Here is a 13,715-nt window from a genome sequence, read left to right on the forward strand (position 1 = left end):
CACCAAAATCCGGAAGTATGCCGCCATGATCGGGAGTGTGAGCAGAGCCGACTAGGGCCTGAAGCACAAAGCTCTGACCCTCATATACAAAGCAGTATACGTCCCGATTGTTTGCTACGGTGCCTCCACCTGGTTAGTATAGACAAGCTACACTAACAAAAAACAAACAGAAGCTGGATACAATTCAAAGGTTCATGCTGCTATCAATTAGTAGGGCGTGCCGCACTGTTAGCACCCCTGCCTTGCAAGTTCTAACAGGTTGTCAGCCACTCTACCTAGAAGTAGTCAGGCGAGGCCTATATTACCACCTTAGGAAAGGAACACCAGCTGAAATAGTTAATCTCCAGCTGGATCTTGCAAATGACCCCAAGATAGAGAAGAGGAGAATCACCCAACACCTACAAGTGATATGGCAACAGAGCTGAAACCACGCAGAAAGGAGACATCGCGAGGCGATTCCTCCCAACTATAAACCATACTCACCCAGAGCCCCCTCCCTGGTTCTCACCTGGTCTGCACATGACGTTTATTATCACTGGACACGGCCCCTTCCGTCAGAAACTCACAGCTCTGGGGATTGAAAGAGACCCGCAGTGCCATTGTGGAGAAGAAGAGTCCTGGGGCATCTCATGTATGAGTGCCCTGCCTATGACAACAGTAGAATCAAGTTTGCTACCGCAATTCAAAGGAATCCACATAACCAAGATTCCTCGCTATTGCTCGATGAAAACACGTACAGGGCACTAACTGTGTATGCGCAGGAAATCTTCGCACTGAGGTTAGCCAAGATTGCTGAAATGAGAACAACATTGGATCATGCTGCCCAAGGCCTGAATCAGACTGGTGTGGGTTAGCTCCTTCTCCGCTAGAGGACACTGCCTTGACAACTTGCTAATCCTTTAAGGGTAGGAACACTGCTGGTACCATTCTGGTGCAGGACTGCTGGCACTCATCGAGTGCGGGATACTGCTGCAAACCCCTTATAAGGTAGGATCAGCCGGCACTGTTCTGGTGCGGGATTGGTGGCACTCTGGAGAATTTCTGAGTGCGGGATACAGAGTCTATTGGCCTCTGGTGATCATGCAGGGACACCTGTCCCCTGCTACTTTAAATCCCACTTCCAGACCCTTATTTTCACCTCACAAAGAGCGGACTGCTCCTCAACTTCAGTCCGTCCTCCTTTTCCCTCTTTCTGTTCCTTCTAACTCGTACTCCTGCTCTATGTTTCCTCTCCCCCCCCCCTTTTTTTTTTCACTTGACCTTTGTCAGGAAGCTCAGGCAACCCTGGCAAAGGCCAGCCAGAGTATAATGGGCAGCCTGGCTCACCTCCCAGTGGTGGCGGCGGGCAACGTGGGGTCCCACTAGGGGCTCTGCGGCCAAACAGCCAGAGACACAACAAAACATAACACTACTCTGACAGAAACCAGACAAATGACCTACAGAGATTCTGTACTTCTTCACAAAGTACCATGGTGCAGATGTGGGAAACCACAGGTGGCACCTTTCACAAAACACTATGCCACTATGTCTGTAGACTAGGCACCAGCGAGGTGATCTGTTTGAGGTGTATAAAGCCTTGAATGGTTTGAGCATGCTCAATGCTGATGGAATTCTTCCTCTTGCTCAGAATTATCATTTGAGAAGGCATAAATTCAAATTGAGAAAAGACAGATGTAGGATAGATGTGTGCAGATGTTTGCCTTTAGCCAGCAGGTGGTTGGTTGTTGGAACAGACTTCCAACCTTTGTTGTGGAAGTTGATAGCCTAAATAAATTTAAGGCTGAGCTGGACAGGTACTTGGAACGAACAAAGGGGCGAAATAGGAGCGTGTTTTTTTTTTTTTTTGGCTGATGCTGCATAAGCTGGGTTTCTTGCATCATATGCCTCTACTAATGCTAATTCTAATTTCTCCTCCACTTTACTCTCAGCCATTACAAGATTATCTAGCTTACTGCCAGGTGACTCCGTAGCCAGGTGGGAAGGAGCAGCAGTGCATAGCACACGTTTCTTGATTAGACCGGGGTTCGAGCCCGTCACCACCAAATGCGGAGGATGCGGAAAGGTCAGGGAATGACCACCGCATATCCCGGAGCAATATGGCCTTAGTTGCTAATGCTCCTAAAAACCAAATAACAAACAAACAAACAAGCTTACTGCCACAGTTTAATACACCTCTGGCATTTCCCTCCCTACATAACTCCTCATAGGCGAATGTAGATGCAAAATGTTCACTTAGTTTGTTATCTGGTTAATGTTCAACTATTGATGATCCTGAGCAGGATCATCAACAGTTGAACCATCGATATCAAGTGAACCAATCTGATTCATCCTGTTCCTTCTAGAGTTTATATAAGTAAAGAACTCTTTGCTGTTTTTCTTTGCATCCTTTGGCAGAGTTTTCTCATAATCTGCCTTTGCCTGCCTAAATTCCGTTGTGACTTGGTTCAGAGCAGCTTATATCAATCATATGCTTCTGTGTCACTTATTAATTTATATGTGTCCCATGCATTTTCTTCAATGCCACATGTCTAATTAGTTTATCTGACTTCCATTTAGGCCTAAATCTTGAACAATATTTCTTAGTTTGTATGAAAAGCCTAGTAGTATCAAAGATTATTTTGTTGAATGCATCCCATTTTGAATTTTCTGTTGGTAACATCATCAGTTGGTCCCACTGTATAGAATTTAAATACTGTCTCAGACCACCGTAGTCACCTTTACAAAAGCAAAAACCCCTTCCCTTTACCCCTGATAGTAGTTACCTCTTTGAGTAAATTCCACTTCAGCACACTGTGATCACTGCCACCTAGTGGTTCATTATCTGCAGATTATTAATGCACGAAGAATCACTACTGATAATCAGATCAAGAGTATTACTCCCTGTAGTTGCCTCCTGAACATACCGTTGTAGAAAACAATCATCCAATAAATCCCCAAAAGCCTTGCTAATGTGTGAGTGACCAACCCACGAATTCCAGACAATCTCTGGAAAATTAAAATTCCCCATTATAAGATACACTGATTTACTGACCTACTCTATTTCTCTGCACAATTGCTCATTATACTCAGATTCAATAGGCCTACAGCACACACCTACTCTCATTTTTCCTTTCCCATTGCTTATGTTATGTCACACCAAACAGACTCAACATTGCATTGTCCAACAACATCAATTGGGTGCACTTAATTAGATTTTATGTTTCTTAACTAACAGCATAACCCCTCCTCCCTTCTTCACTGGTTATGTCTGTATGACACCACATCTCTGATATCCCAACAATATCTGACTTTGATGTCTTGACTAGCACTTCAAGCTCTGCACCTCCGTAGCCAGGTGGGCTGGAGCAGCAGTGCATAGCACACGCTTCTTGATTAGACCGGAGTTTGAGCCCAGGATCACCAAATATGGAGGATGCGGAAATGTCAGGGAATGACCACTGCATATCTCCGGAGCAATATGGCCTTAGCTGCTAATGCTCCTAAAAACCAAACAACAACAACTTTAAGCTCATCAAATTTATTAACTATACTCCTAGCATTGGTATACACAAAAGTATTCATACACCTGTTTCTACTCTTAGTTACCCTAACACACAGCCCATGTATTTACTTGTTCCACTATGACTCCCAGCACTCCTGGAATTCCCCAATTCCTTGCTTTCCATGCTGCTGCTCAATTGCATTTCAATATAAGCAGTGAAAGAATCGCTTTCACCTCTGTCAGCGGGTGCTGTTAATTTATTTGTCCGTGTATCCCCCCAAGCTAGCAGTTTTCCGACCCACCTAACTCTGCCTCAATAGCATCAGCAAATATTCTTGCACCCTTTCTATTTAAGTGTATCCCATCCCTGTAGAAGCAGTCTCTCCTGTTAACAAGCATAGACCAGGCTGAGAAAAATTCTACTCCTTGAGCCTTGCACAATCTTTCCGGGGCCAAATTGATCGACAAGGCTCTCACATCATATACTCCCTCCTATCGTGTCTGGGCCAAATTGCAGATTAAATGATTGAATACAACTTACAGGTCCCCATCTCATCAGCTACTACAAGGCTGTTTGGTTGTTTTGAGTACCAGTAGTCAAAACAACCAAGGACCATGGCATTTCAGTAACCTCAACTGTTCAAAGACTACATTTCTATGTATTATTCAAACCACTAAACAAATGAAGTAGTGCAAGAAAGAAAGCATTACCTATGCTTTCTTTTTTGTGCTAATTCATTTGTCAGTCATTTTCTTCAGTGATCACTACAGACTTCAATGATTACTCCCACATAGCAAACTCTAATGAAAAATTAAATAGAAATGTGAACGGCAGAACAAAAAATTTATGAAAAACAGAACGAAAAATTAAAATAAAATAATACACAAGAAATGTTAAAAATGTTCTCATACAGAAATTAATCTGGTATTCCAAAACAGCAGATACTACTACTAAATATCAAGTTTCCCAAAACGTCAAGATTTTCCAGTAGGAGAAAAAAATATATATGCACCTGTGAGTAGATTGTAATTCCTGTGTATATCCTTCCCTCATATACTTTTGAAATAAATGTTTTCATTTATTCATAATATCTTCCCTTTGATTTTTTTTTTTAATTCTTTGAAAAAAATTTCTTACTGGGATTTGATCCCACTTTCAAAAACCTGTACGTATGCACTATACAGTCATTCCCCAATTAACGTAAGGGTTGCATTCCACAGAACTCTACATAAGTTGGAATTTTACCCATTCTTGTGCAGTACTCACTGAATTGATTGAATCAAAAAGGAAATGTTCAGCAAAAATATGAATATAATTATTTATTGTATTTATTCAATTTTTTATCTCGTGCGCAGAAAAAATTACAAAAGTGTGCAATTTAAAAAATTTAAAAATTATAAAATTACAAAAAAATAAAGGAGACAGGTATAATATCAGTAAGTTTACCTCTTGAGCACTGTTGCCAGAATCAACATCTTTAGCTGATAAGTACGCCACTGCGGAGGTTGAGGGCTGTGGAGATTTAGAAGGGGTCGGCCGCTGAACCTTACGAAAGAACATATTTATGGATGGCTGGATGGTGACTTTTTTATTTTCATCATAGATTTCTTTGTAGCAAGCAAGCATATCATTCACCCTTCTATTAACTTTTAAGAATCGTTTGCTGTCAAGATTCATCTTCTCAAACCTCACCATTGTCGATGCAATTTCACAAAATGCCATTGCCATCTCTCTGGTGATGAAGCATCTCGGCTCCTCATTTGGTTCATCTTGAGCTTTGTCAGCATTTTCTTCTTTCACTATTGCTACTTACGAGTCAATAAGTTCTTCGTTAGATAATTCCTTCTCTTCTTCCTCTATTGACTCCTCCTCCATGTCTTTGACATCAACCTCCAACTGAAGTAGCTGTGCAACCTTTACAACCTTATCTGTAACCTCTTCATATGATTTGTCTTTTTCAAACCCTTCGAAGACTTTTACATGCCGTGGGCATATTTTCTTCCATGTGCCATTTAAACAACTTTTAGTAATTTCTGCCCAGGCCTTATTAATGTTTAAGATGGCGTGGTAAATATTGTAAGATTTCAAAAAGTCTCAACGTAAAATTTTTCTCACCATCTACTGCAGACAATTCCTGAGCAAATGTTGTGCATAAATAGTATACTTTTAAATTCGAGATAACACCCTGGTCCATAGGTTGGATGAGTGAAGTCGTGTTTGGCAGTAGAAATATGACTCTCATGTTCCAATTGAAATCATCTCGATGCATAGGATATCCAGGAGCATTATCTAATAGAAGCAAAATCTTGATAGGAATATCGTTGTCTTTACAATATTTTCCAACCTCGGGAATGAATCAAATTTTAAACCAATCCTCAAAGAGAGATATTGTTATCCATGCTCTCTGGTTTGATTTGAAATGCATGGGTAGGGTGGCTTTATTGATGCCCTTAAATGCACGAGGTTAGTTAGTTAGTTAGTTAGTTGGTTTTTAGGAGCATTAGCAACTAAGGCCATATTGCTCCGGGAAATGCGGTGGTCATTCTCTGACCTTTCCTCATCCTCCGTATTTGGTGGTGACGAGCTCGAACCCCGGTCTAATCAAGAAGTGTGTGCTATGCACTGCTGCTCCTTCCCACCTGGCTACGGAGGCGGCAAATGCACGAGGATTTCCAGAATAGTACACAAGCAGTGGTATTAATCTATAATCTCCCGCTGCATTAGCCCAAAGCAAGAGCATGGCCCTATCTTTTGAAGCCTTAAAACCTGGCATTGTCTTTTCCTTTTTGGCAATGTATATTTGATCCAGCATTTTTTCCCAATACAGAGCAGTCTCGTCAACATAAAAAATTTGCTGCATTGAATAGCCACCTTCATCAATAATTTTTTCCAACACATCACAAAATTTCTCTGCAGCTGCAGAATCGGCACTGGCAACTTCACTGCATACTTTAATGTTTTGGAAACCAACGTGATGCTTGAACCTATTAACTACCCAATGCTTCAGGTTCGCCAGTACTTATCCTTAATGTCTTCATAAATACTTCCTGCTTTTACTTGAATGGCCATTATACTCAGGCACACTTGCTTCTGAATCTGATTTTCCATCCATATTATTAATAGCTGTTCCGTCTTCGATATAGCACCTGAACACTGTTGATCTTAAATGCATTGATCCTTTGCCATGTTCTTTTATACAAGCACTGTCCTTTAAAATAGTATTCACTGTGGTAGCAGCAAGACCTAATTCCCTTGCAATAGATGAAAAACTTTGTCCTGCTTTGTACTTCTTAATCATTTTCGTCTTCATTTCTAAATCAATTTTGTTTCGTTTCCTGGCACTGCCAGCACTTGCACTTTTCATTGGTCCCTTTCCCTTCATCATTGTAATACTTAATAGGAATGAAGAGAAGTTTCTGAAAATTTGTTTTTTTATATGATTGAAAATTTCAATCATATAAAAAAATATAAAAGTGAAAGGGAACACATTTCACAATAATACCATAATGTAAAAACCTATAGAATTTCAGTTATCGGGATTATCGCAAATGCAATAAGATCGAGTTTACTACCCATTGATAATAGATTGCACTAACAGAAAAGCCCAATAAACCAGAAAGTGCAAATTGTTTTTATAGTTTTTTGGTCGTGACCTCCAAAAATAAAGTGCTTTAGAAAAATAACACAAAGGCATTCAAAATTGATTCTTATAACAGGAATATATGAAAACCATGAAAGTCTAATGCAATTTCCATTTATAAATATGATCTTTTAGAGAGATAAATACCTTAGAATTATAGAGAAAAATTTTCAACTTCCAAGGACTTGGAACAAATTACAAAAAAAAACCAAACAATATGTTATTGGGTTCACATTACAATATTTTCACAATACCTCCCTTTTATCCCTACAGATGCAAAATATATTTTTTCAGTTTGCACCGGCCGGCAAAAACTTATGTAAAGTCGAATTTGCACAAGTCAAGTATTACGTAAGTCTGGGAGTTCGTGTACTCTGATTCACACAATACACTGCAAAAAAAAAAAAAAAAAAAAAAAAAGAAAGAAACCACCAAGGTAGTTAAAACATCCACAGTGATCAAATGATATGCCTTGCTATTCAAGTGATAACTTCAGAAAGTTTACTAAAATGGCTAATATTGTTCTGATATCTCATTCCTAGGCATGATTTCATTTCAAAATATTAGTTCAAATTTGATTATCACAAATTTGATTCCTTGTTTAGCCGATAAAAGGAATGCCTATTATAATCTATAATAGGCATTTACAAAATTAACCTTTACAAAATTAATTTTTGTTTCTCATTATACAAATTTTAATGAATGTTAGATTACATAAAATTATACAAATTCAGAACTGTTCACTACTTACCTTGGTGACAATGACAGTGTGGAGTAAGAAGCAGCTTGGCATGCACTTCTTTTATTTTCCATTTGACTGGAAATATCTGGGCTAAAATTATTTACATTGTTAAACTGTCCACACTGATTGTCATGCAAAGGCAGTTTGAAATTTGACTGGCAGGAAGATGACGGCTGATAGAGATTATTAGATATTCCCTTTAGAACTTGTTTTAGCTTGTCAACTTGGTCATATAAATGCTAAAGTAAAATAATATTTTTTTTCCAATTACCATAAAAGAATAATTAATACAAAATAAACAACTGAAAACTTTATAATAAGTAGAGGTTATAAAGAAATAAATCAGTAAGAAGAATTAAATCCCTTATATTTAGGTGTTACTAGTAAAGGATAGCGAAAGCTTAAAAAGTGGTACTCACCCTGAATTAATCTGCGATGGCTTACTTAGGCAGCGTGGTTAATATTTATGTTGAATTATTAAATTGAATAAAATTAAAAGGGAGGAAGTAGGTAAGTGTTGACTGAGTTAAAATAAGCACAAGGAGACAGAAGCATACACATCCAATCCTTGGTTGTCATTGAATTAAAGAAGCAAAAGAATAATTGAAAACTAAATAGGTGAATATTGGTAAGCCAATAGTCGTTACGGGGACTTTCGTTAGTTAAAACGTCTTCAGTTGGCAATGTGTGGAGAGAGAATGCGCATGGTATTTAAGAAATAAATAAATTATACTCTTGTGATGCCTTTTTTGACATGTGGGAACTTTAATCGCGAGAGGTTCCAAATTGGGGAAAGATTGAAGGGGAATTTGGAATTTAGAATTTTGAGGTTTGAGTGGTGCCAGTATCATTCAATAGCTAGGGCTTCATCTTGAAGTATTCTGTAGCTAGATTTTAGTTTAATGATGGAAATGGCAGGGTCAATGAGGGGGTTGTGGTTGTGGGTCTGGGCATGAATTGTAAGTTCTGTAACAGATTGGTTAGACATAAGACTATGGAAATAATAGTATACACGGGTGTTGGATGTTTTTGATGAGCCAAATTTGGTAGTGGTACTTCCAATGTAACATGTGTTACAGTTTGGTTGACAATTAATGAGGTATATTATATTATTGAGGTCATTTGTAGTATATTTCTGTGTGTCTTTATAGGCACTGAAGAAGGATCCTAATTTGTTGTAGGTGGGAAAAAAAAAAAAAGGGAAATATCAGTGTCGTTAAATAGACGGCGGAACTGTCCTACAAGTTCATTGTGATAAGGGAGAACTATGCGGATATTTGTTTTTTTATTGTCTTTGGTTGGGTTGTTAAGTTTCATTTTATTTTTAGCGATGGAGATTGTGTTTAAAATAAGTTGGTGGGGGGGTAACCTCTGGATATAAATTTGTCGGTGAGATATTGGATTTCATTGTAAAGGTTGGTAAGGAACTGTACTTTAGTGCATTGTGAATTTGATTACATAAAACTGCTTTTTTAGTGTTTAGAGGGGTGATGAGAAGCAAAATGTAGGTATTTACCATGTTTGTATTTTTCTGAAAATTTTCGTATTTAATTTTGTGCCTGTTATATAGATAGTGAGATTGAGAAAATTTATCTGATTGTTTTGTCCAATTAAAAGGGTGAATTTAAGTCTGTCGTGTATAGAGTTGAGTTTTACGAAGAGGTTATCAATAATGGATCTGTTGCCTATTACAAGAATGTCGTCGGCTTAGCGCATGTATAGTTTTAGTTCAGGGAAAAAGGGGTGTAGAATTTGGCTCTCAATGGCAGATAGGTAAATTTCGGACAATGGGGCCGAAATGCCTAGTCCCATTGGTAAGCCAAATATTTGTTGGAAAATTTTTTTTGTTATATCTAAAAAATCTTGCTTCTAATAGGCTTGTAAAGTAAATGGAATATGGACATTAGTGTAGAGAGAAGTGACTTCATAGGAAGCTAAGATGTCTGTATCGCATATTGTAATATTATTGATTTTTTGAAAAGCTTGATTGATGTTATTTATCTTGAATGTGGAAAATTTAGTAAGAGGGGTTATAATTTAGACCAGAAAGGAGGATAAATTAGCGAAAGCTGATTTGCTGTATGAAACAATTGGTCTTAAAAGATGGTCAGTTTTGTGTAACTTAATGAGCCCAAACATGTGGGGGAGGATGTTATTGCGGATTCCAATTTGCTGTGGAAAGGTTGATTTCCTCATTTTCCTGAGTTTCCTGAGAATTATGTTGAGTTTGTTTTTAATTTTTATATGTTATGGTTATTTTCATTTATGTATGTATTTGAATCTGCTAAGATGGATTCTAATTTTTCGGTGTAGGTATCTTTATCTATTATAGCAATCATGTCTCCTTTATCAGCTTTTTGAATAATAACATTAGAAGTTTTAGTGAGTTGTGTAAATCCATAAGCTGTTGTTTTTTATATTAGAGCGGGAAGAGAGTTTGGTGTTAATAATACTATTAGTTTGGTGTATTAGATGCCATTTAGCATTAGCATTAGTAGAGGCATTTGATGCAAGAAAGCAAGCTTATGCAGCATCAGCCAAAAAAAAAAAAAAAAAAAAAAAACCACTTCCACTTCATCCCTCTGTTCGTTCCAAATACCTGTCCAGCTGAGCCTTAAACTTATTTAGGCTATCAACCTCCACCACAAGGGATGGAAGTCTGTTCCACCAACCAATCACCCACTGGCTAAAGGCAAATTTCCTCACGTCTATCCAACATCTGTCTTTCCTCAATTTGAATTTATGCCCTCTCAGGTGATTTTTCTGAGCTAGAGGAAGAATCCCATCAGCATTGAGCATGCTTAAACCATTCAAGGCTTTATACACCTCTATCAGATCACCTCGCTGGTGCCTAGTCTCCAGACACTGCAATTTGCAAAACTTAAGCCTTTCTTCGTAAGAGCACCCCTTTGTTCCATTCACCAATCTTGTTGCCCTTCTCTGTACTCGTTCCAGCAGCTCTACATCCTTCTTGAAATGAGGCCTCCAGACCTGTATACAGTACTCTAGGTGTGGCCTGACCATTGCCTTATACAATGGAATAATCACCTCCTTATCCCTGCTGGAAAAATTCCTGTATATCATTGACAATACTCCATGAGCTACTCTTGCAGCCCGTCTGCACTGCTCAGAGAACTTCATATCTGACTGCACAACCACCCCCAAGTCCCTTTCATTCTCTACCACTGTCAGTGTAGTACCACAGAGTTGATACGTTGCTCTGGGGTTGCTGTTTACCATGTGTAGTACTTTACATTTGTCAATGTTAAACTTCATTTGCCACCTCTCAGCCCATCTGCTCAACCTTTCCAGATCCTGTTGCAGCAGCATAGTGTCAGTAGTGTCCTTGACAACCCTGCCAACCTTTGTATCATCTGCAAACTTGGACATTAAGCTTGATATACCATCATCAATATCATTTATAAATACAGAAAACAATAATGGACCCAATACTGAACCCTGATGGACTCCATTAATAACATTAGTCTGCGATGAGCAGTGTCCATTGATTACCACTCTCTGTCTTCTCCCCCTCAACCACCCCTTTATCCATAGCAGCAATTTGCCTCCAATGTCACACTGCTCCAATTTGTGTAGCAGTCTTCCATGTGCAACAGTATCAAAAGCCTTTCTAAGATCCAAGTATATAATATCAAAGTTATTCCCTGCATCCAGTTCTTTTGTGACTGCATCATAATATCCAATCAAGTTGGTCAGGCAAGACTTCCCCTTAACAAAACCATGCTGTGTCTGAGCTATAACTGAAGTCTTGTCTAAATGATCCTGCAGTGCTTCTTTAACCAGTGCCTCCATTAATTTTCCTGGAACAGAAGTTAAGCTCACAGGTCTATAATTACTTGTGTCAGCCTTTGATCCTCCTTTGTGAATTGGGGTCACATTTGCACATTTCCAGTCTATGGGTGCCTCCCCTGAGCCCAAGGAAGCTCTCATAATTATGGCTAAGGGTTTGCTTACTTCCTTTGCTGCCTCCTTTAATATAACTGGATAGATCCCATCCACCCCAGGTGCCTTTCTTGTGTTTATCTTCAACAGTTTTTCCTCCACTTTACTCCCAGTTATTTCAAGATTCTGTAGCTTACTGCTAGAGTTGATTTTTTTTTTTTTTTTTTTCTTTTTTGATTTGGTAGTTGTTGGCGCATCGGCTTCTGTGGCCATATTGCACCTCCCAAGGTTTTTTGCAGTACTTTGATCCAAGCCCGAGGCGGGAATCGAACCCGCGACCTTTGGGTTGCCGGGCAGGTACTTTACCCACTCGGCTAGCCCGGTCGGCTGCTAGAGTTGAATACACCTCTGGCATTCCCCTTGCTGAATAACTCCTCATGTGTGAATGTCGATGCAAAATATTCATTTAGTTTGTTAGCTACCTGAGCAGGATCATCAACAGTTGACCCATCAATATCAAGTGGACCAATCTGATTCATCCCCTTCCTTCTAGAGTTAACATAAGTAAAGAACTCTTTGCTGTTTTTCTTTGCATCCCTTGCCACGGATTTCTCGTAATCTGCCTTTGCCTGCCTAACCTCCTTTGTAACTTGGTTGCATATCAACTTGTATCTATCATAGGCTTCTGTGTCATGTGTTAATTTGTAAGTATCCCATGCATTTTTCTTCTCTGCCATATGCCTCATTAGTTCATCTGACATCCATTTTGGCCTAAACCTTGAACAATATTTCTTAGTTGGTATGTAAAGCCTAGTAGCTTCCAAGATAAGTTCTTTGAATGCTTCCCATTTTGAATTTACTGTTGGTAACATCATCAGTTGGTCCCACTGTATAGAAATTAAATACTGTCTCAGTCCATCGTAGTCGCCTTTACGGAAGCAATAACCCTTTCCTTTACCCCTAATGGTAGTTACCTCTTTGACTAAATCCAACTTCAGCACACTGTGATCACTGCCACCTAGTGGTTCGTTTATCTGCAGATTCTTAATGCATGAAGAATCACTGCTGATAATCAAATCAAGAGTATTACTCCCTCTAGTTGCCTCCCGAACATGCTGATGTAGAAAACAATCATCCAATAAATCCACAAAAGCCCTTCTAGTGTGTGAGTAACCAGCTGCCAAATTCCAGTCAATATCTGGGAAATTAAAATCTCCCATTATAAGACTCTCTGATTTACTGGCCCACTCTATTTCCCTGTACAGTTCCTTATTATACTCATCAGAGTCATTAGGCCTATAGCACACTCCTACTCTCAATTTTGATCTCCCAATGCTTATGTCACACCAAACTGACTCAACACTGCACTGTCCGGCGATGTCGACTGGCTTCACTTCCTTGGTTTTTATGTGTTTCTTAACTAATAGCATAACCCCTCCCCCCTTCCTATCCTGTCTATCCTTTCTGTAGACGTACTCCCCAAATTGCAGTTCTGCATCCCTTATATCTGTGTGACACCACGTCTCTGATATCCCAACAATATCTGCCTTTGATGTTTTGAGCAATACCTCAAATTCATCAAATTTATTTACTAAACTCCTAGCATTGGTGTACACGCAAGTATACCTGCACCTGTTTCTATTCTTAGCTACCCTAACACAACCCATGTGTTTACTTGTACCGCAATGGCTCCTAGCAGTCTCTGAAATACCATGCATCTTGTTTTCCAGGCTTCTGCTCATTCTAATAGAAGCAGTGCAAGAATCTCTTTCACCTCTGCCAGTGGCTAGTGTCAATCTATTGGTCTTTGTCTCCCCCCAAGCTAGCAGTTTTCCGACCCACCTAACACTGCCTCGATAGCATCAGCAAATATTCTTGCACACTTTCTATTTAAGTGTATCCCATCCCTGTAGAAGCAATCTCTCCTGTTAACAAGTACAGTCCAGGC

General features: G+C 39.1%; 1 protein-coding gene across 3 annotated transcripts in view; it reads right to left on the reverse strand.

Moving 5' to 3' along the window:
* The window catches only part of LOC150087601 (ras GTPase-activating protein nGAP-like), a 604,257-nt gene that overhangs the window by 101,723 nt on the left and 488,819 nt on the right, over nucleotides 1–13,715 (reverse strand). For all 3 annotated transcript variants that reach the window (XM_090369159.1, XM_090369157.1, XM_090369158.1), the window contains exon 19: nucleotides 7,874–8,103. In XM_090369159.1, coding sequence (XP_090225285.1) covers nucleotides 7,874–8,103 — 230 coding nt within the window. The remainder of the gene's footprint in view (nucleotides 1–7,873; nucleotides 8,104–13,715) is intronic.

The sequence above is a fragment of the Mastigoproctus giganteus genome, chromosome 3 (genome assembly GCF_048544385.1).
Source record: "Mastigoproctus giganteus isolate SK-2022 chromosome 3, ASM4854438v1, whole genome shotgun sequence".
In the NCBI taxonomy this organism is placed as follows: domain Eukaryota; kingdom Metazoa; phylum Arthropoda; class Arachnida; order Uropygi; family Thelyphonidae; genus Mastigoproctus; species Mastigoproctus giganteus.